Raw genomic sequence first — 20,956 nt, 5'->3', positions numbered from 1 at the left:
CACTAGCACAAGATGGATGCCAACACTTCCTGGTTAGAAGTGTTGACAGCCAATGAGCATGCAGCTTTCTCGGGAAGGCATGCTGATTGGCTGCCACTGTCTGTCAACACTCCAAACCAGGAAGTGTTGGCAGCCATCTTGTGCCTTGTTAGAACCAAGGCACAAGAAAGCAGTGAAACAAAGGTGTGAAACTCGCAAAGGGGCCAGAGTAGAAGCACCCTGACCCCCTAGGCCTGCTCAGGGGGTCCCACAAGGACCCCTAAGGCAAAAAAAAAATGTATATATTTTTTAAAAAGTCGCTGGGTACGCGTACCGTGCGTGTACGTACGCGTACAGTACGCGTACCCCGCGACTTTTTTTTTTTTTTTGCCTTGGGGGTCCTTGTGGGACCACCTGAGCAGGCCTAGGGGGTCAGGGTGCTTCTACCCTGTCCCCTTTTTGATTTCTACACATTTGTTTTTCTGCTTTCCTGTACCTCACTCTACCGAGGCACAAGATGGCTGCCCACAATTTCTGTTGTAGAGTGTTGACAGACAGTGGCAGCCAATCAGCATGCACCTCGTGCACATAGGGGTACGCGTACGAACGCGTTCGGGACGCGTACGGTACGCGTACCGGTAAGCTTAGGGTGAGCTGCTATAGATATATATGTGTTTTTGAAGTTAATTTTAAAAAAAAACACTGGAGCAATTTTCACTAAACATAGCAAAGGCACATCTGCGTACCAGTCCCTACAATTTTGCCAAGTTTGGCGTAATTTCGTTCAGCGGTTCGGGCTGTAGACTTGTCAGACCGTCCCATGGAAATTAACATGGGAAAAACACTTTTTGGGACCCCCCTTTTTTCTCAGCCCCCTCTTCACGAATCCCCCCAAAACTTCCAGGGAAGGAGCGCAGCGGAGCTGGCCAAAATTTTGGAAAATGACACGCAAATTCCTCAACCGGCGCCAAAGTTATTCCCAATAGAATGTTGCGGATTTCCTCTGGTAGCCAATCCTAACTATAACTACCTACTGGCGACCGCCAGTAGGTAATATATATATACATATATATATATATATATATATACATGACCAAACAGGGCTCTCCATCAAGAACCAAACCAGAGCACTCGGGGGGTACATATGATGCATTTATTCCAATTAGACACTGCAAAATGCAATCGTTCCACTCTGCAAGACACGTTTCATCGTGTCCTCCTATTTCAAATTCTTCGAGTGGGACATCATTAGCTTGCAGGTAGTAACGTAGTCTTTTAATTCCTACTCAGGTATTGACACCAAGAAAGGACTACGATCTTGTTGTAGTTCCCTCTGTTATTTTCACCTCCATCTTTGCAGGGTTTTGTTTCAATCTTCGCGATGTTCATCTCAGTGATGGTATTTAAGTAACTGTTTTTCTTTGACGGATAAAATGGTGTCAAATTGTTCTGAGATTATCGGAGTGGCCACATTGTACGTTTTCCCCTTTGACAGCCCCTGCATGCCTCAAGGTCCTCTGAAAGGGGTTCTGGCACCAAATAACTGACGATTCTGAAGAGTTTCAGCGATATATTAGCCAAAATTGCTTAAGAAATGTAAGGAAACTAAAGAAAAACTCAGGTCCTTGCCTTTCAGAACACCTCATTGATAGCTTAAGATAATGCTAACTTGATATTTTTAGGGAATGGTAGTACAGTGTCCTCTCCCCCATTAGCGTGGAGATATCCTTTCAGGGACGATTCAGGCGCTTTATAAACTAATTTAATAAATGCCCCTATCTGTAATTGTAATGTAACTTATCAAAGTGAAATCCCCTATTGAGGAATCATCTAACTTAAATAATGATGTACCCTTCTGTCGTTGACCCTTTCTAACTTGTCTAACCCTCTTGAGAGTACTCTCCTAAACCAGATTCTAGTCTTAAATCTTTACAGCCTGCTACTTCACAACAGCTTATACATGTTGACCCACAGAACAAAGCTATTTACTTTCCAAAGCACTTCAAAAATGAATCCATCATAGTTTCTTCACTTCTAATACTAGTTAAACAACTTTACCTACACTGAAAACTGCTAACTATGGATTGCTTCTTGTTAATATTATCCAGGTAGGTTTAAGAGCCTCGCTATGCCCTCATCCAATTTTAGGTTTAAAGTATTTTATTTTTAGAGCAACACATTGAGACAAACATACAGGGTAAATGCGGTATCAGGTCCATGCGAACAAAGCTGTGTCCCCTACGGTGTATCTTCACTAAAGGATAGGCATCGTTGCAAAAATAACACAACCGCCCCTCCCCAAACTCCCCCCCAAACCCCCAACTCCCGGATCCCCAATCCCCCCTGCTCCCCCCTCCCCATCGTCCAGTGCGCAGATCTGTTCCTAGCCGTATACCTCGTCGCCCATAGCGAGAGAGGTTAGACCTTCATCCCCTCAGGTGGCTGGGTCCGTGGGGCCCGTGAGTCGTAATAGGCGGAGATATTTGGGACAGGTGAGTTCCTTGAATTCAGTGAGCAGCAGAGAGTGGAACGGTTGCCATAAGTCGTTAAATTGCTCCACATCCCCTGCTACTGTGAGTGATAATTTCTCCATGCCCAGCACATGCCATAATCTATGTAGCCAGCCCATGATGGAGGGTAATGTGGCGGTCCGCCAGTGTAGCAGGATGTTTTGCACTGCAGAACCTAGTGCGATAGCTATCTGTCTGCCCCTGCGGGACCTGAGGGGATACATTAAACGGTTTGGGAGCCCCAACAGGATGTATGCAGGGAAGCATGGCAGTTCGGTGTTAAAATTGGAATCAATTTCATCTAACACTTCTTTCCAATAGGGCTCTAGGAGCGGGCAGTCCCATAGAATGTGTGTCAGTGTGCCCCGCTGCCCGCACCCCCTCCAGCAGGTGTCGTCTTTGCTTTGGTCCATTTCGTGAACCCGTTCCGGTGTGTAGTACCAGTATGTAGAGACCTTGGTCAGTGTTTCGGTGAGGCCCATGTGGTATGGCGAGTGCCGAGCCCTGTAAAATATCTGCTCCCATTCTTTATGGCTTAGTGTTCTGCCCAACTCCCGTTCCCAGCGCTCCCTCCCGGGGTTGTAAAAGTATGCGGAAAGTGGTTGTAGTAGCTTATAAAGATCGGTGATCAGTTTTGCATCAGAGGTGCGTGTCATGAGCCATCTCTCATAAGGGAGGAATTGTCTATCGGCCGATCCCCTAACATCCGCATGCAGTGCCCAGTGTCGTGCTTGCATATAGCGGAGCCTTTCAGACTCCGGGAGGGAAAACTCCTGTCTGAAGTGCGGGAATGGGTTGACCCCCTCAGGGCTGTACATGTGACACAGGGCGCGACAGCCGGCCGCTCGCCAGTGGGTAAAGGCCCCCCTCTCCATCCCCGGGGTAAAGTCCGGGTTGTCCACCAATGGTGTGAGTGGGGACGGGAAGGAAGTGAGGTTGTGCTTAATATTAGTGGCATCCCAGACCCGCAACGGAACTCTGGTGACAAAGGAGGTGTAGAGATTCGCGGGGCGATGAGTCCGGCGTAGGAACGGCACCTCCTGCAGGGGCCGTCCCGCCACTGCCTGGCCCTGAAAGAGCCAGTGCTTATCTGACTCCCATCTACTCCATTCTACAAGGTAACGCAGTTGTGCTGCTTGAAAGTATTTGCGCAGGTCCGGTATGCCAAGCCCTCCGGCCTCAGGGGCTAACATGGAGAGTGCCCTACGCATTCTGGGCTTCTTGCCCTGCCAGATAAAGCGCGAGAGATCTGTTTGTGTCTGTTGAATCCACCCGACTGGTGGCTGGAGTGGCAAGGCCTGAAACAGGTAAAGAACCTGGGGTAGGACCGTCATTTTGACAGCAGCTATCCTGCCTAGCCAGGAAAGAGTGCTGCGGTTCCAGCGCCCGAGCTCCTCCCGGATCTTCTTGCCCAATGCGGCATAATTAGCCGTCACCATGGCAGGCAAGGTGGGGGCCAGTTGGAGTCCTAAATAAGGCACCAGATCCGATGACCAGAGCATGGGGAACAGGCGTTGTAGGTGAGATCTGGTGGCAGGCGCAAGGGAGATGTCCAAGGCCACAGATTTCCCCATATTCATTTTGAAACCTGCGGCAGCAGCAAAGAGATCCAGCTCTTCAATGCATGCCGGGAGGGCCGTTCGGGGCTTATCTAAGGATAGTATAACGTCATCCGCATAAAGGCTGATGGTATGAGTAAAGCCCCCAAACCGTATCCCTGTCGCCACCGGGTTGGTGCGCACCGCTGGGCGAATGGTTCCATATAAAGCGCGAAAAGCAGGGGTGAGAGCAGACACCCCTGCCGAGTACCTCTCTCAATGTTAAAACTACTCGAACTATACCCGTTCACCCGCACTACCGCCGTCGGCAGAGTGTAGCAATTAAGGTCCATGGAGCGGAACTTGTCTCCTACGCCCGCCTTCATCAAGACTCGTTCGAGATAAGGCCAATGCACTCGGTCAAACGCCTTCTCGGCGTCCACCGCCAGCATCATTCTCTCCCCCGGAATCCGGGAAGCCTTCTCTAGAAGGTGGACAATCCTCTTAGTGTTATCCACAGTTTGTCGCCCCGGAACGAATCCCGCCTGGTCTGGGTCTATAAGGCCCGGTAGGATCCCTGTGTACAGTTTTAAATCCACATTCAAATGGGAGATCGGCCTATAAGAGCCGCATTGCGTCTGATTCTTCCCGGGCTTGGGAATAACTGTGAGGGAGGCTCGCAGGAGATCAGGCGGAATGGCCCCCGGAGTAGCAAACGAGTTGAATAGGCGGGTAAGGAGCGGGGCCAACGTCGTGCAAAACGTTTTATAAAAAAGCGAAGTATATCCATCCGGCCCCGGGGCCTTGCCGTGCTTAAGTTTGGCGATGGCAGAGATCACTTCCTCTATCCGAATGTCCCGTTCTAGGTGTTCTGACTGCAGGGGGTCTAGGGAGGGGAGGGTGACCGCGTCTAAGTATGCTGACGTCGCGGTATCATCTGGCGGGTCTCCCGTATATAGTTCTGCGTAAAACCTACGGAACGTTTCAGCTATATTGGCGTCCTCCGTGACCGTCACCCCAGCGGAGTCAGAGATCTCTTTCACTTGCCGGTTCTGATGCGCCACTCGGAGCCTATTAGCCAGCAGTCGACCACAGCGGTCCCCCCAGGCGTAGTAGGCATGGCGCAAGCGAAGCGCGGCATATTCCGCCTGGTCGAAATCTAGGGCCGCCAAAAGTTTCCTAGCCCCCTTAAGTTGCTTCCATTTCCTGGGGGCCCCCGTCCGGTGGTGCATCTGTCCGAGCTCGCGGACCCGCAGGGTAAGTTCCTCCCTCTTATTCTGTCGTTCTTTATTTTCAGCAGAGGAGATGGCTAAAAATTCCCCCCGAAGGACTGCCTTCAAGGCTTCCCACTGCGTCGCTTGGGAAGTGTCGTGGTTATCGTTATGGGACAAGTACTCCCGTATGGCACCCTCGATACGGTCAACAACTACCTTCTTGTGCAGCAGGGTATCGCGGAGGCGCCATATTTTCGGAGGGTGAGATACCGGCGGAAGACTCAATGTGGCGGAGACCGGGGCATGGTCTGATAAGGATAGCACTCCCATGTCCGACTTCTAAACCAAGGCCCGTACCGGAGTCGTGACCAGAAGATGGTCCAGTCTCGCGTACGTCTTGTGGGCGTGAGAGTAATATGAATACCTCCTATCAGCGGGATGCATATGACACCAGAGATCGTGTAGGTCCACCTCCGATAATTGTGCCCTACACCCGGCTGAGAACTCCCCGACCTGCGGGGAGCGTTGAGCGGATCTATCCAGGGCCGAGTCAAAGACCAGATTAAAGTCTTCTCCGATAATAACATGTCTATCCTGCGAAGCTGTAATATCCTCCAGCGCCGATCGCAAAAAGCGCTCCTGCTGTTCATTAGGGCTATACAAGGACCCGACTGTAAAAGCGACTCCTCCGATCTTAAACCGGTAGGTTAACAGCCGGCCTTTGTGTTCTGCGTGTTTGTGAAGGATTTCTCCCCTGAAGTGTCGGGTCACCAGGATAGCCACCCCCGCAGTCTTAGTGTTACTGGAAGAGAAGAATTGTGTCGGGAATTTGTGTGAGCGCAGTCTGTGGGTGTCTCGGGATAGTAGGTGTGTCTCTTGAAGGAGACAAATGTCTGCCCGTGTGTTCTCTAGGAGAGATAGGACTGCCCGCCTCTTAACCGGGTTGTTGAGGCCCCTGACATTGAGAGTCACTATCTTAAAAGTCCCAGGAGGCATAGGAGGCATAGGGAAAGGTGTAGGTAAAAGCGTAATATCTTTTTCTGGGCAAAACAAGGTTCCTGCATGCCACGAACAGCGCTCGGGCCTGTATAGCGCACTGGACGATCCCTCCCCTTCCCTCCAACTCCCCAACCCCTACCCAAAACACCCCCTCCAACCCCCCAACCCTCCCTCCCCAACCAAACACTCAAAACATCCCGCCACCCCTCCCCCCCACCTCCCCGGGCCCCTCCCAAATCCAGAGAACATCATAGTCCCAGTCCGGTCCTCAAAGGACGAGTCTGTGGTAAGTTACTAAAGTGGGCGTCCGGCCACCACACACCCGACCGCCACCCCCACCCCGTGAAACCCCCAAACCTGCAGTGTGAAGAAGGCTGTGTGGATCTCCCCCGGAGACATCTTAGGCCGTTAGCGCCGCCCCAGTCATGACAGTGTCTCCGGCCGCCTCTCGTAGCGCACCGTCCCTTCTAGCCCGGATGGTGGGCGAGTTTGGTCTAGTGGAGGAGGCCGAGGATCGGTGGTTAGGGACTCTCTGCCAGTCGTCTCTGGTGATACGCCTGCGTCGTGGCGTAGGAGCGTCTTCATCCGTCGCGGTGATCCCCAGCACTTCACAAGTGTCCTGAAGGGACCGAAGTTGATGTAGGACGCCGTTCCACCGAAAGATGAGCCGGAAAGGATGCCCCCAGGAATACTGCACTTCATGGGACCTCAAAAAGTCAGTCGCTATTTTAAACGCTCTACGTTTCTGAAGCGTGATCATCGACAAGTCTTGATAGAGAGCGACCGGGTGTCCCTGGTATTGCAATGATTGCCGTTTCCGTGCTTCACAAAGGATTCGCTCCTTGAGCGGAAAGTCCGGCAGGAAGGCCAGTATGTCAGGCGGGGGCACCGAGGCCGGGCGCATCGCGCCCACTCTGTGTGCCCTGTCAATCCTTATAGGGAAGTCCTCCGGCTCACCCAATATCTCCCGAAACAGTCCCTGCAGATAGCCGGCAACGTCTTCCCCCCTCTTCCCTGGACGGCACTACCCGGACTCGGATGTTGTTCCGGCGGGACCGGTTTTCAAGGTCTTCATTATGTGCCTGGAGGTCTAGCTGTTGTTCCCTTAAGCGCAGCACCTCCTGTTGCAGGTGCCCGATCTCCTCATCCCTGGAGTGTCCGGAATCTTCCATGGCCGCCACCCTTTCACCTAGGCTATCGACCTCTCTCCGCACCTCCCGAACTTCTCCGGCCACCTCCTGTTTCAGCGTCTGAAAATCCTCTAGAAGGGAACTGAAGAGCGATTCTAGGAAGGACCTGGTGACCGGTGGCTCTCTATCCCCTGCATCCAGCGAGCCGGTCGAGGGGCCAGGTGAGTGCTGCCCCTTGTCTTGTTTCGCTGTGTTCCTGCTCATCATTTCCGGCAATGTCCGTTCCCCTTTCTTGACCCCTCTGTTGCTGGCCATTGCTGAAGTGGGCACCTCCTGAGCAGATCCTTTATGTCCTCTGGCGTTCGTCGGCAGTCCACAGTGCGCAGGGGGGGCTGCCAGCCGGGGGGGACCACTTCCCCCCGACTCCGTTGTTCAGCCCGTCAGCCCCTGTAAGTGCAGCCAGTCGCTCTCCTTTACCACAGACCTCCACTACACTCCCCAGGTGCAGACACTGCGTGGCAGCCACCAGTAGTGGCAGTCCAATCACGTAGGGGATCAACCGGTCCGGCACGGCGCTGTTCCGCGCCCTTCCCGGGCCTCAGACTGCTGGTGCTGCTGCTGGGGCTACTATGTCCGTCTGGCTCCCGCTGCTGCCTGGCAAGACCCCCACCTGATTCTCCGCGAAGCACCGACCTGTCCGCGAGCTTCTGACAGTCGTCTTCGCTGTCGGGGGATGATCACTTGTGCTCAAGTCTCTAGCGTGCGGGCGTGGTCCGTGCTCCTCCAGACCCCAAGCACCGGAGTTCGCTGCCCTCCTACCTCCAGCTTCGGTGGTCTCTCTGATAGCCTGCCCGGGGTCTTTGGCCAGGCCTACGTCTCCCCGGTCCCTCAGACAGCGTTTCGCTCGCGGTGCACCAGGAGGGGGGGCCGACAGCTTCCCACCCGCGCTTCTCCCGCTCTGCAGATCACGTCTTTGGGCCCAGGATCCGCAGTTCGCCATGTCTCACTGCCACCGAGGACCCAGCCCAGTCCGCGGGGGCTCTCTACGTCGCTCCGTGATGTGGCGCAGGCAGGCCGTTCCCTCGGTCGCGTCCCGACGAGCCCGTATTCTCCGGGCCGGCTCGAGCACAGGGCTTCTCCTGCCTCCGGTCGCTGAGCGTTCGCGCCCCAAGGCGCTCGTCCACCACCGCTCCTCCAGCAACTGCCGGCCCTCTATCTGCTCTCCTCCTGCGGCCGCGGGGATCGGCTCGCTCCAGCCATAGGCCGCGCCCCCGGCCCTGCGCCCCCGACCTTGCGCCCCGGTCCCACGTCGGCTGTGTCGCTCGGGGCCTGCTGCCAACCACCTCTTTTTAGCCCCCGGCCCGGGGTCTCGCTCGAGGCTCCGCTAGCGCTTCACTCGCCCAGCCGCAGCGGTTGCCGTACTCCGGCCTGTCGCAGCCTGGGTCACAAGGCCTCCTCTCCTTCCCGAAGGCGTCTGCCTCAGGCTCCTCCTTCGCTCCGGCCTCCGCTCGGCCTCCGGCGCTTCTCTGCCGCACTTACGACGTCTAGCCGGGTCTCCTAGCAAGTCGAGGGTGTTCCTTAGTCTCCGCTATAGTTAGGGCCATAGATCGGGGGGAGATCCATGCAATAACTAGGCCTAGGGGCTCAAGGTCGGGAGAGCTCGCGCGGGGTGCGACTCCTCACTCCGCCATCTTGGCCACGCCCCCATCCAATTTTAAATTATAATGCTTTTTAAATATTATTTCCGAGACCTTATTCTAAAAACATACATCTTGATTTGATGCTTATTTTGACATTGAATGGTCCCTGTAAAATTTTGTATCGTAGTAATATACTGTAATTATTATTAACATTTCCAGAGTTCAAATCTGTTAAATTATCTAACCTCACAGAAGTGCAATCTACACAAGATTCCCTAATTCAGAAGGAAGTGACCAGGACTTTGTGAATTCATAATTTCTGGGTCAGAAAAATGATAGAGAATATGAGCTTTCACAGTGGAGTATCTTGGCCAAACCTGTCTTTACCCCTAAATACCCTTCAGTATTCATAGTCCTAGTTGGATTCCAGTGGCTGTTCTAAAAATTCCTTCCAGTGAATCACCAAAGTCTTCCATATCATCCGGAGTCCCAAGTCCTAATTGGATTCCAATGGTTACTCTAAAAATGTATCCCAGTACATGGTGTGAAAAGATGAACCTATTGTTTACAAGTATTTTCAACTAGGGGACAATCCCTTTATCATGGAAAGGCTCAACTTTGCGGCCTATTTATACATGAGGCACAGTTTCTGAATCCAAGAGCTACCATATAGTTGCCTTGCTTGATTCTTACTGTAAATTATTTGCCAAATTACTTTGGTTTTCTGAAAGAACATTACTAAAATTCTCTCAAACAGACTTTTAGCCAACATAATATACAAGCATTGATCATGTTAGCAAATAAAGTGTTTGCAGGCAAGAGTAATAATCTCTTTATTTGTTTTATTGATTATTCCACTGGCTTTGACTGAAGGCTATTCCAATCAAGTTTTCCAAAGTTACATTCATTGGCATTGATTTGACATTACTTTATTTGGTCATTGAGTTACATTCCTACACATCGGTTCGCGCAAAATTGCCTGTAGGCTACAATTTCACCGCAGAAACAAAAACTGTACATGATTTTAAGTTGGGATATATCCTGGCTCTTCTGTTATTTTCATTATATATGCCTGATCTTCCACATTCCCTGGACCATTTGGATGCTTTACCTCCAAGGGATAAGAAAGGATAAACTACCTAGCATATGCTGATGACCTCATTATTTTATCATTTTATCAATGCCATATTTGGGCTGTCTGAGAAAACGTAATAGATTGCACCATTATAATGTGAATGATAGTCCCCAAATTAATTCAGCCAGAACTAAAATAATGCCAATTGATACATTTAAACTTGTTTTTACGTTGGCGATTAACTCTTTCAATAATGAACAGATTACTGAGTACCCATTCCTAGGTGTTATTATTGACAATAAATTGTTATGGGATACCCACATCTCTAAAGTAACTGCAAAATATACAGATTCAAGCAACACTGTTAAGACATTCGTGAGTAAATCTGGTGGCCGTGCATTATGTCACATTTTGAAGGCCATACATGCGAAACTTATCCCCTCATCAATAAATGGCTCATTTGTTCTTCCTTTTTTTATTAAAAATGTTTAAACTATTTTTAATGTGAGATCTTCTACACCACACTGTAGAATATGCCTTGAATTTGGATGTGTGTTTCTTTCATGCATTGATACCATCCAGTTTACTAATTATATGATTAATTGTGGCAAGGTAGAGGAGAATGCACTGAGACTTATTATCCACAAGGAAATATTCTGAAGGTAACTGATTCGAAGATCATTAGAAAATACCTTATCAATATTATTTAAATTTTACCAACTGCCTACTTTGAAGATGCAATCAATTATGAAAATTGAAAAATATTGTTATCAAGATTTAATGGTGCTTTTCAATGGTACAGGAACTCATATTACATATATAACTCATATAAGTGACAGTAACCCTGAAGCAATGGTACATTGTGAATTCATGAGAATGGGAATATCTACTTCAGTCCTACAATTTGATGGTTCAAGGTGTAATTTGAAAAAACTTTGGGAGAACTTGTGGCATATGCCATAAAGTGAAGAAATAATCGAACATATAATCAGCCTCTGTCTTACTTTATGATATTTAAGAAGGACATTTTTCTTTATTTTCCTGAAGTGGGATGTGGAAAATCATATGAAGCTATTGAGCTCTTTTGTTAAAGGTGAATCTGATAAATTTATTGGGTATGCTATAAAATGTTTTAGAACAGTTTATTTTCATTTGCAGACTACCAATAAATCAGATTAACAGATTTAACTGAGGTGGAACATTAAAGTCTTGTAAACGATATTGTTCAGATTTGAAATCAGGAAAGGGGCATTATGATTTCACTGTTGAAAGGTTTATAGCACTTGAGTTTGCTGGTATTTGTTGAAATTCTTTTAACTTGTATTTGCATTTTTTAAAGATACTTTAATTGAGTCTATTATAGGCTGTATTACCCTTTATACATTTATTGCTTGACACGTTTTTAGTACTCTTGCTGTCTGAATTTGAGATTTATTATGATTGATATTTAATGTATACAATAAAACCTTAAATATATACAAACACATTTTCAACTACTCTTGAGGTTTTTCTTTCCTTGTAAAGTCTTTTCAAGAACCAATGGGCTCAGGGTTTCAGTGCATTCTTCAATCAGTTCTTGCATGCAGTCATTATAATTAGCTGTATAGACATTGATGACTTGGGTTCCTATGGCAGAAAGTCTCTTCTGGGCCTTCCATGCAAGTGTTTTGATATTAATATATTAGTGTCACAATACAAGACAATGAGATTTTTTTGGTAGATCAAAATGTTTGCGTTGGACAAAGGTAAGCAAAAAAGGAACCTGAGTTGGTCAGTACAAGCGACCTAGATGAGGCCATTAGTTGTTAGGAAAGGTTCTTTACCAATGATGTGTTCAAGTATCAATCCTTTGATATGTGTGCTTTTTAGACAGTGAAAACATATTAAAAGCTGTCAATTGCAATACCCAAGTGCAGGTTAAAGTCTTCTAGGAAAGTGCTGGCCTCCGAGGTAAAGAATTGATATATAATGTACTCCATATATTCCTTGAGGAATGTGTTATTTCTATCATGGAGGTGATAATTGTCATTTAGTCTGACTGATGAGGTGTTAGTGCAGAGATTACCTGCGATAAAAAGTTGAAGATGGGGAACTGGTCAGTATGACGTTGTCTACAGCAGATTGTTTTCATATATAACTTCTAATTCTCTGCCATGACTGTCTTCACAAGCACTTCGGATAATAGCGTAGTGAGGTGGGAAGAGGAGATCGGAAAATATTTTGTAAACTGTCTTTGAAACGAGTTTCAGTAAGATCAAATATGCCAATGATGAGAATGTTAATAATGTTATGGATCTCTACATGATGTTTCACTGTAGAACAGCAGTAGTGCAACAAACACAATGGGGTAGCTAGTAGTTCAATCCGAACTTGGATAAGATTGTAATGATCCACCTTTTTGGACTTAGGATGCATAATACGTGGTCTGTGGTTAGTGATAGTGGCCATGGGGAGGATGATTTGAGATTGGTTGAGTACAGGGTTCGGAGCCAACAGCTGTTGGTCATAACCTTCAACAAGTTCTTGAAATTCCTTTTTTCGAGTCAGGGCCTTGCTCTTAAAGGACTAAGGTCCTGATTGTTTCTTGGTAAACGGCCATGACGAGTAGAATTTTTACAAGCAGGTAGTTAAGTTGAACTGGTGTATGCTGGCTGTTGGGTTTGTTGATGTCATATGATACTGGATTGACAGTTTGAGTCAGAAGGTCAATTCTTTTCACTAGTTGGGTCAGAGGTTTCATAAGCACTGGAATGGGAGTAGTGTTTAAGTCCTTGCAATAGTCGGTCAGTCCTTACGGTTTACAGCTTAAGTCTGACTGTAGTATGCAGTGATGGTGTTATGGGTGGTCTTCTTGTTGAGCCATTCATGTTTAGGAAGGGGGTGTAGCGATGGTACTGTCAATATATTAGGTAAGGGTTAGGGCAGTTTGGAAGAGAAAAGGCTAGTTCAGGAGAATAATACCTAGCAAAATGTGCTTAATTAGAGAAACCATTACATTCTATTCAGGGGAATAAGTAGGAGGAAGAAGATGGGTGCAAGGAAAATGAGATGGGAGTGAAAGTTTTAGGGTATACGCAGTGTGAATCAGTTTGGATGGATGCCGAGAGAAGAGTAGTAGTTTGAAGGTACAAGGGTGAATTGAGGGCTGGTAGGTGAGAAATAGAATGGTGTGGGGAGAGGAATTTGGGAATAGTATGAGCCCTTGAGGATGATTTGGGAACTAGTAGGGGAAAGATGGGGGTGTAGACTAGCCAGGATGATCAGGTGGGGATACAGGGATGTTTGTATGAGAGACTTAAGACCGGGAGTTGTTTGCAGAGGTACGTGGATATAAGGAGAGAGCATTATCATCAATCACATGCAGGGTGCCCAGAGATACGTGTGTGAAGGTGACCAATGCACAAGTGATGCATGAGCGGTGGATATATATGATAGCGGGAGAGAGACAAGTGGGCTAGTCCTAGGACTTTTTGGGCTTGGGGCATTAATGTAGGCAGGGCATAAGAATGAGATGGCCTCCGAAAGAAGGAAAGAGAGATTGAAAGACTGAAAGAAAGATACCATGGTTGTCATCTTTCAGTTGGAACATGATCTTGCCATTGTTAAAGACGTAGATGGAAAACTACCTCTGAAATTTATAGAAGGGGAAACAGTTTTATTTCCAAGATAAACCTTTTTTTAAAATAGAGCAGATTTTCCGAGTCTTATCAAATGGGGCTGTGCTGGACATAAAGAGATTTAAGTCAGTTTTGAGGTTTCTATTCTGGGCGAAGTTTCGGGGGATTCTCCTCAAATTTTGTGTTTAAGGTTTTTGGTTGAATATTTACAAAGATTAGGGGAATACATAATTTAGAAAGAGTTAGGCCCTTATTTGGTAAGGTATTTAGAAAGCAAGAGAAGAGCAGAGTGGGTCATGCTTGAACTTGAGTCCAAAGGTCAGAGTTGAGACAGGAGGAGAGCTGAAAGCGATTAATAAAATAAGGTCCTGGAATCACGAATGTGGGAATGATGGAAGAAACACAATGGTCAAAGTTTGAACTGGAAGGAGTGTAGATTAAAGAATGAAAATGGGCTAAGTGTGGCTGTAGAAAAGCTCTTACACCAAATCAGTGAAAGAGGTCTGATAAATGTTAGAATGAAAATTAGCTCCTACTCCAAACCACTATTGCAGGGAGTACTCGATGATATTGGGGTGAATAACAACATAATGAAGACCGATTGTCGAGGCTTGTGGTTCCAAGAATCACAATGGGACTAAAAGAAACCCTTGGTGGCTTCACAATTTTATTTTTAAAGTAAGAAATTAGACCAGTATGGACTCCAATTGAGAGAGTGGTAACTAGTGCTGTGGGCAGGAGACATACATCTTTAAATAAAAAACGTTTAGTTCAGCAGAAGAACAGAACCGTTTGATTAAACGTAAAAGGATTAAGAGACATCATTTTACAGCAAACTCTACGTTGGTGGAGCCTACTTTTTCTGAGCTAGCAGAGCTCCACCTAATGTAGCACCCCCCTTAATTGAAGGATTTTCACAACAGCGAATGGAATTGAAACAAGTTACATTTTACCAATTCATTTCTACTCGTAATCACTGTTTACCCCAGTCAGAGAGAACCACATAATGAAATATTCCCCATTCCCCACCACCGCATCGAATGACCATTCGCTACCTGTGTGATATTTCAGTAGAGTTGGTTCTATGAAAATTATTTCTCAGATTGCTATTTAACAGTTCATTAATTACAACTTTTTCTCTCTGTTTGTTAGTATTGAACAAGTGAATAATTTACGGGAAGTGCAAGCCCTGAGGCGACTGAGTCCGCATCCAAATATTCTTCACCTCCAAGAAGTTATTTTGTAAGTGTGTTGTTTATTGTCTTTAGTGTTTTAAATATTAGCAAAATCAATGTATTTGTCGGTTGAAAAATATAAAGAATTACGGCACCAGATTTTACTGTGTTGACATGGACAAGAGTAGCTTGTGATAATACTTGACTTTTATTGTTTTAGATATGTTACCAACACATTTTTTGTACAGTTTGGGTCATACGTAAAATATATTCAAAGTAGCTTCCATTGTGCTATAAATATGCTCGTTCAAAATGCAACAGAAGGCCAAAGTCTATCGCTAATTGCAGCAAGTACATTGCAAGTATTTGCAAGGACTCTCCTTGCACCTTGTGAAGCAAGACATCATTTTTGTGTTGCAAAATGTAGGCTTTAAGGCTATATCACTGACACTTCCTTCTATGTCCAGCAAAAGTCAAGTGCCATGGTTGCTCTTCTGTGGACATTTAGGAGAATAACGTTGAGTACTTGTTGCATGGCAGAGGTATTGGATGCTTGAGGGTCAACAATTGCGATATCAAGCTATTGGCATATCATGTTGTTGGTGTCAGGCTGCTGTATGTTTCAGACTGTGGATGAAATACAGATACAGACTATATGTTTGCTTTTACATCCCAACTGTCATTTCTCCAGAATACAGACATTCTTTTGTAGTGGAAGTAATCAGGTCTCTTCATGACAGCATAACGTAGGATTTTAGCTTGAAGTCCAAGTTTAATTGTTATTTTCTTTATTACATTTTTGTACATAATAGAAACGACAACAACCTTGCAGAGGCATATATAATACACATGCAATGCTTATGTTCAAATGTGCAGCTATCGCAATGCACCATCTTCCGTTGCTAGGAAATGAATTTAAATGAGCAATGCAAAATATAATTTATACAAAACCACTCAGTTCTATAATGTATGTCTACTTCAGACAGTTCCCTCCTGTTCCTGTTTACTGGTCAGGTAAGATCAAAGTGGTCCCCATACAGCACAGGGTTTGGCCTGTGGGACCTGTAGATCTGCAAAGTTTTCAGCCTGGACTTTGCTTGTGGCAGCATCCTGCAGCCAATTTGCGATCTTACGGAGGGGCCTTTCACCCAGGAACACAGCAGCCTTCTCTTCGTCAGTGGTAACAGTATTGACACAAGTCTTCTTGTCGTCTTAGGGAGTAGCTTGACATATCTCAGTAGTACGACTAACGGTGTTCATTTAAATCTGATGCCCAAGTTTATTTGTGGTCCAACCTGCACACCAGGGTACTGCCATCATATGCAGTTTAGCTTTCCTTGAATTCAGTATTCCTCTTTGCTAAAGAGGATCTGAGTTTTTTTTTATTTGTCTGATGGAAATGACAGTGTTTTCTTATAAAAACCATTATGGATGATGATACAGGCAAATTTGAATTGAATCATTTTGTTGACTGGGAACCAGTGGAGTTGTCGAAGGTATGTTGAGACATGGTCAAATATTTTTTAGACCAAAAAGGATATTGACCTCTGCATTTTTGATCTTCTGTAGATGGGCACTACTTTTTTAAGGCATTGAAGATTGTTGGCTCAGAAATGTGAGAATCCGGATACTACAACAGGAAGACAGGAACTGCTGAGTTCCCTATCACTGATTACACACCAAGATACTGAGCAGATGCGTTAGCTTATGGTTGCTTTTAACAGCAGGAGAACAAAAGTGGTTGCTAAGTTGGGGATTTTATTAATTTTAACCCCTGAGAACCCCATACCCATTTTTTAGGCACCCAAAAAATCAAAGAATAAATATTAAAATGTAATACTTTCCCACACCATCCGTGTAGTCCCCTGGCTGTTCTCCAGTTCAGGTAATTACCTAAGGTGAAGACACAAGACTTCTTCTAATTAATTTTGGCATCCCACAATTTGTAATTCTAACCATAGGAATACAGTATAGTAAACATTTATATCCACCAGCATAGGCCCAACGTTCATCCTTTCAAGTACAATGAATATGAACTCAAAATCCTTCTCAGTATTTAATGTCTTTTAGATTCATCCAGTACATGAAATAGCCTCCTCAAGTCAATTAATCAGCTAAGTGCAAAATCATCTGAATTCCGGCAGCACAGATTTAGCTTTTAATATGGAACTGTACTGTCTAACATTCACTGCTTAAGCAAAGCCAAAGTGGAGAGGACATCTAGTAATTCTTTGAACATTGTATAAACCTTTAGATGGAACCAATCCAGTATCCTGTTTTTCTTTTGGCTCATCTTGTTTCAGGTAAATAGGTTTGTTAAGATCCCTTTTTTTATTTTAGCACTTAATTTGAGAGTCAGCTTCTTCCGAAACCTTCATTGTTTGGGATGGGGAATGTGACTCCTAAGAGGATATTTTCTTTTAGTGTTTTTTGAAAACTAGATTATTTTCCTTATATGTGCACATCAGGAATGTGTTTCTGTTCTCTAATTAATAGGCCTATTATGATGGCACCCCGAGGTGGAGGGACCGTCCGCAGGGGCAGCGGCGGTCACTCCGTCGGAATTAGGATGTGACCGCCACCCTGGCGGTCACATCCTGTATATTTAACATTGCGGCGGGTGCTGCTTGAAGCAGCACCCGCCGCAAGGATAAATATGCATGCATTGCATGTGCATGCACAAAGTGGCAGGCACCGCGCAGTGCCTGCAGCTTTGTGCATGCACATGCAGGGGGGTACCATAGGTACCTCCCGCCCCCCCCCCCCTTCCCCCTGGGGGCCCGCAATGGGCTCCCAAAGGAAAGACTGTATGCCTTTCCACGGCGGAAATGCCGCCGTGGAAAGGCATGGGACCGCGGGCATCATAATATGGCTGGCGGTGTCTCGTAGACACCGCCACCATATGTATGCACTATTTCCGCCGGTCGCGAAGTCGACCGACGGAAAAGCGTTGGGCGGTCTTGCCGTCCGCCGCAGACCCCTCAGCCATCCTAATGTGGCGGGGGGTCTTTTCAGTGACCGCAGCGGTGAATCCGCATCCTCCGGGCCGGCGGTGGCTTCCGCCGACCCGGAGGATGCGGATTCACCGCAATCCTAATCGGCCCCAAAGTTAGCTCCTGTATGGTAACCATTCCTAGCCCACCAAGTCGATACTCTATTGCTCTTTTTTACCCTCCCAACAATGTCTGTCTAAATTTGGCAAAATCACCGTCACACCCAATGTACCCATTCACCTCGCCGAACTGCAGGCGGCTTTCTAGATCCAAATAAAGTTAGTTTTGCAAACTTCATAGTGCGCAAAAGAGAGCTTCATTGCAAAACATTTCAAGTGACCCGTTCTTATGGGCTTTTTTAATCATGAATTAAATCTTTAATAAGCTAATCAACACCTATGCATGATTAGCATATATAATGTAACTACCGAGAAAGCTGCAAAACATAATCTCAGAAATGGAAAAACATTTAAGATTTATGTTATCACTGTTTGGAAAGGCACGGATTCGCTGTCTGGATTGTGGGTAGTGAAAGAAACAAAGAGAGACACATACAAGCTGGCTACGTAAACAATAGCACTCAGAAACTCACTGTTTCACAAATGTAATTGTTGTCCAGTAAAGTTCCGTGTCCCTCCAAACCAGTCTCAGGCCTCCATTTCTTTGTAAAAGTTTTTAAAGTTGTGTTAACAACCAAATTAAACAATTCATCAAGGATACCAATCTTCTAGACGATCTTCAATTAGTTTTCATAGCAGTCTATAATACTGAATCTTACAGTCTTTGAAGATGTTCCAACATCCGGGGCCAAGAGGACTCATTCCTTTTGATGCTGTCAGCTTTACAACAGCCTCTCAGTCATACAGGGTTTTTTAAAGAATCTTTGTATTATACATTTTACAACAGAGCAATAACACAAAAACAATAACTGCACCCCATGGTGCCGCGGTGGGTAGTAGAACGCAAAAATTCAGCATAACAGACTTGAATGTGGGATACTGAGGGACATATTGTCAAGTAAATCACGGCTATTTTAACAGTACCATGCTCATCAAATGACCACAGCCCCTCTGTCCAACCATGGAATGCGGTCAATGGAATAGGAAAACGCAATGGATTTTATACAGCCCAGTTCACTCCTCCAAACTCTACTGCTACTTACTCCATATCTTCACATGTTTTTAGTGACATCTTGTGCCTTGTAGATAGGTTCCTCCGTCTGCCTACACCACTTCATATCGAAGCTCCACTCCTGCACCGTCGAGGGCTCTTCCCTCCACATCTACTCAATATGTCTCACCTCACCACTGTGAGGGCCGTGTTGCAGAGGGGCCAGTGTATATCTGCCAAGAATCACCTCCCCTTAGATCTACAGTGTTAGATTTGGGGGTCTCTAGTTGGCAGCGGTAGGTACATTTGACCAAATAGGGACCTTTGCGTCTAGTCAGGGTAAGGGGCTACACAGGCAAGCTTATCTCAGAGGCAGTGTGTTAAGCATTTGTGAACCCATACAGTAATACAGTGACAACACTTCAGATGGACACCACACAGGTTGTATTGTAAAAATAAGTCTTTTCATATAGACTTAACACAAGACCAAACAACAACAACCCACAATACTCTGCTCAAAAATAGACTCTAAAATGTTATAAAATAGCTCAGTTCTCTCAAGTTGTAAATGCAACACTTTACTCTCAATGTACCTTGAATGCGTAACGCAAAGAAAACAAAGGGGTCGCAGGGAAGGTGATGCGTTAGTTCCTTACACGCAGGGGGGTGGATGCGTTGGTTCCTTACTGCTGCCCAGGGGAGTTGATGCTCGCTTCCTTACTGTGTGGGGTGGTAATGCGTCGGTTTCTTACTGATCTCCGGTACGATGCGACAAGATGGCACCTCGATGCGATACTCTTCTCTTGTGCGATGCGCCAAAATGACGTTTTGGTTACGATGCAACAACGATGGTGCGATGCGTGCTCGCCCGACGGCCGTGCGGTGATTCGATGATCTTTGGAGCCGCGACAGGCCCTGTGATGCGCTTCTCCGGTGATGCAACGGCGACCTGTGTGGCGGCTTCTCCGGTGATGCGCCGCGCTTCGGCGATGCGATGATGACAGCAACAGCTCGCTTCTTCGGCGATGCGACGACAGCTGCGCGGCGGCGGCACGCTTCTTGTTGTTGTGTCGCGCCTCCAGCTCCCAGCAACACGCAGTCTCTCAGAAGGCCCAGCACAACAGCATGAACTTCAATTCCCAGCAAGGGAATTCAGGGCGGAGCTGGTTGGTGAAGTCTTGTGTCCCTGAGACTTCAGGCAGGAGGCAAGCTCTAGTTCAAGCCCTCGGAGATTCTTCTTCAAGTTGATAAAAAGCACACTCAGTCCTTTTCTCCTTTCTTTGGCAGTGAAGCAACCACTGCAGGCCAACCCCCAAACACACAGCACAGGGGTAGTCTCCTCCTTCAGCTTCCTGGTTCTTCTCCTCAGCAAAGGTTTGTCTTGATTCCCAGAAGTGATCTAAAGTTCTTGGTCTGGGTCCCAATATTGATACTCCTTTTCTCTTTGTTCTCCGAAGGCAGAGAGGCCTTTGCCTAGTCCAAACCAGTTCTGGTCAGTCCTGGAGCACTGTGTTGACAAGACTCCTTCTCTCCTTTCCTTTCACAGTGTAGGCCAGGGACATCAGACGCACCACAGGAGGTGGAACCAGCATTGTGGAGGGAAGGCACAGCCCTATTCATGTCCCAGGTGCAACTCCTCCCTCCCATCTGCATTCAGATCTCTCTATTCAGCCCTGTGCTGACTCACCCTGTCTCCTGGAACCCCCCAGCCCATGTCACTAAAACTCCAGACAAGGATTACACAACCTAGCAGAGGCAGGCTTGGATAGTTAGGCAAGAAAATACCTACTTTCTAAAAGTGGTATTTTCAAACACAGAATGTTAAAACCAACTTCACTAAAAGATGCAATTTATCATTCTGAGTTCAGGTATACTAAACTCTAATTTCTACCTAGTTCCCTAAGTCAGTTAGGATTATAAGATGTTATAATCAAACTGCCCATTCTGGCCTATGGGGAACAGTTAGCAATAGTGAA

At 46.5% G+C, this 20,956-nt stretch overlaps 1 protein-coding gene across 5 annotated transcripts in view; it reads left to right on the top strand.

Moving 5' to 3' along the window:
• MOK (MOK protein kinase) overlaps positions 1-20,956 on the top strand; it is an 830,279-nt gene that overhangs the window by 204,633 nt on the left and 604,690 nt on the right. For all 5 annotated transcript variants that reach the window (XM_078660202.1, XM_078660201.1, XM_078660205.1 and 2 more), the window contains exon 3: positions 14,855-14,944. In XM_078660202.1, the coding sequence (XP_078516328.1) occupies positions 14,855-14,944 (90 nt within the window). The remainder of the gene's footprint in view (positions 1-14,854; positions 14,945-20,956) is intronic.

This window comes from Lissotriton helveticus, chromosome 9 (genome assembly GCF_964261635.1).
Source record: "Lissotriton helveticus chromosome 9, aLisHel1.1, whole genome shotgun sequence".
Lineage (NCBI taxonomy): Eukaryota > Metazoa > Chordata > Amphibia > Caudata > Salamandridae > Lissotriton > Lissotriton helveticus.
This window is presented reverse-complemented; position numbering and strand designations above follow the sequence as displayed.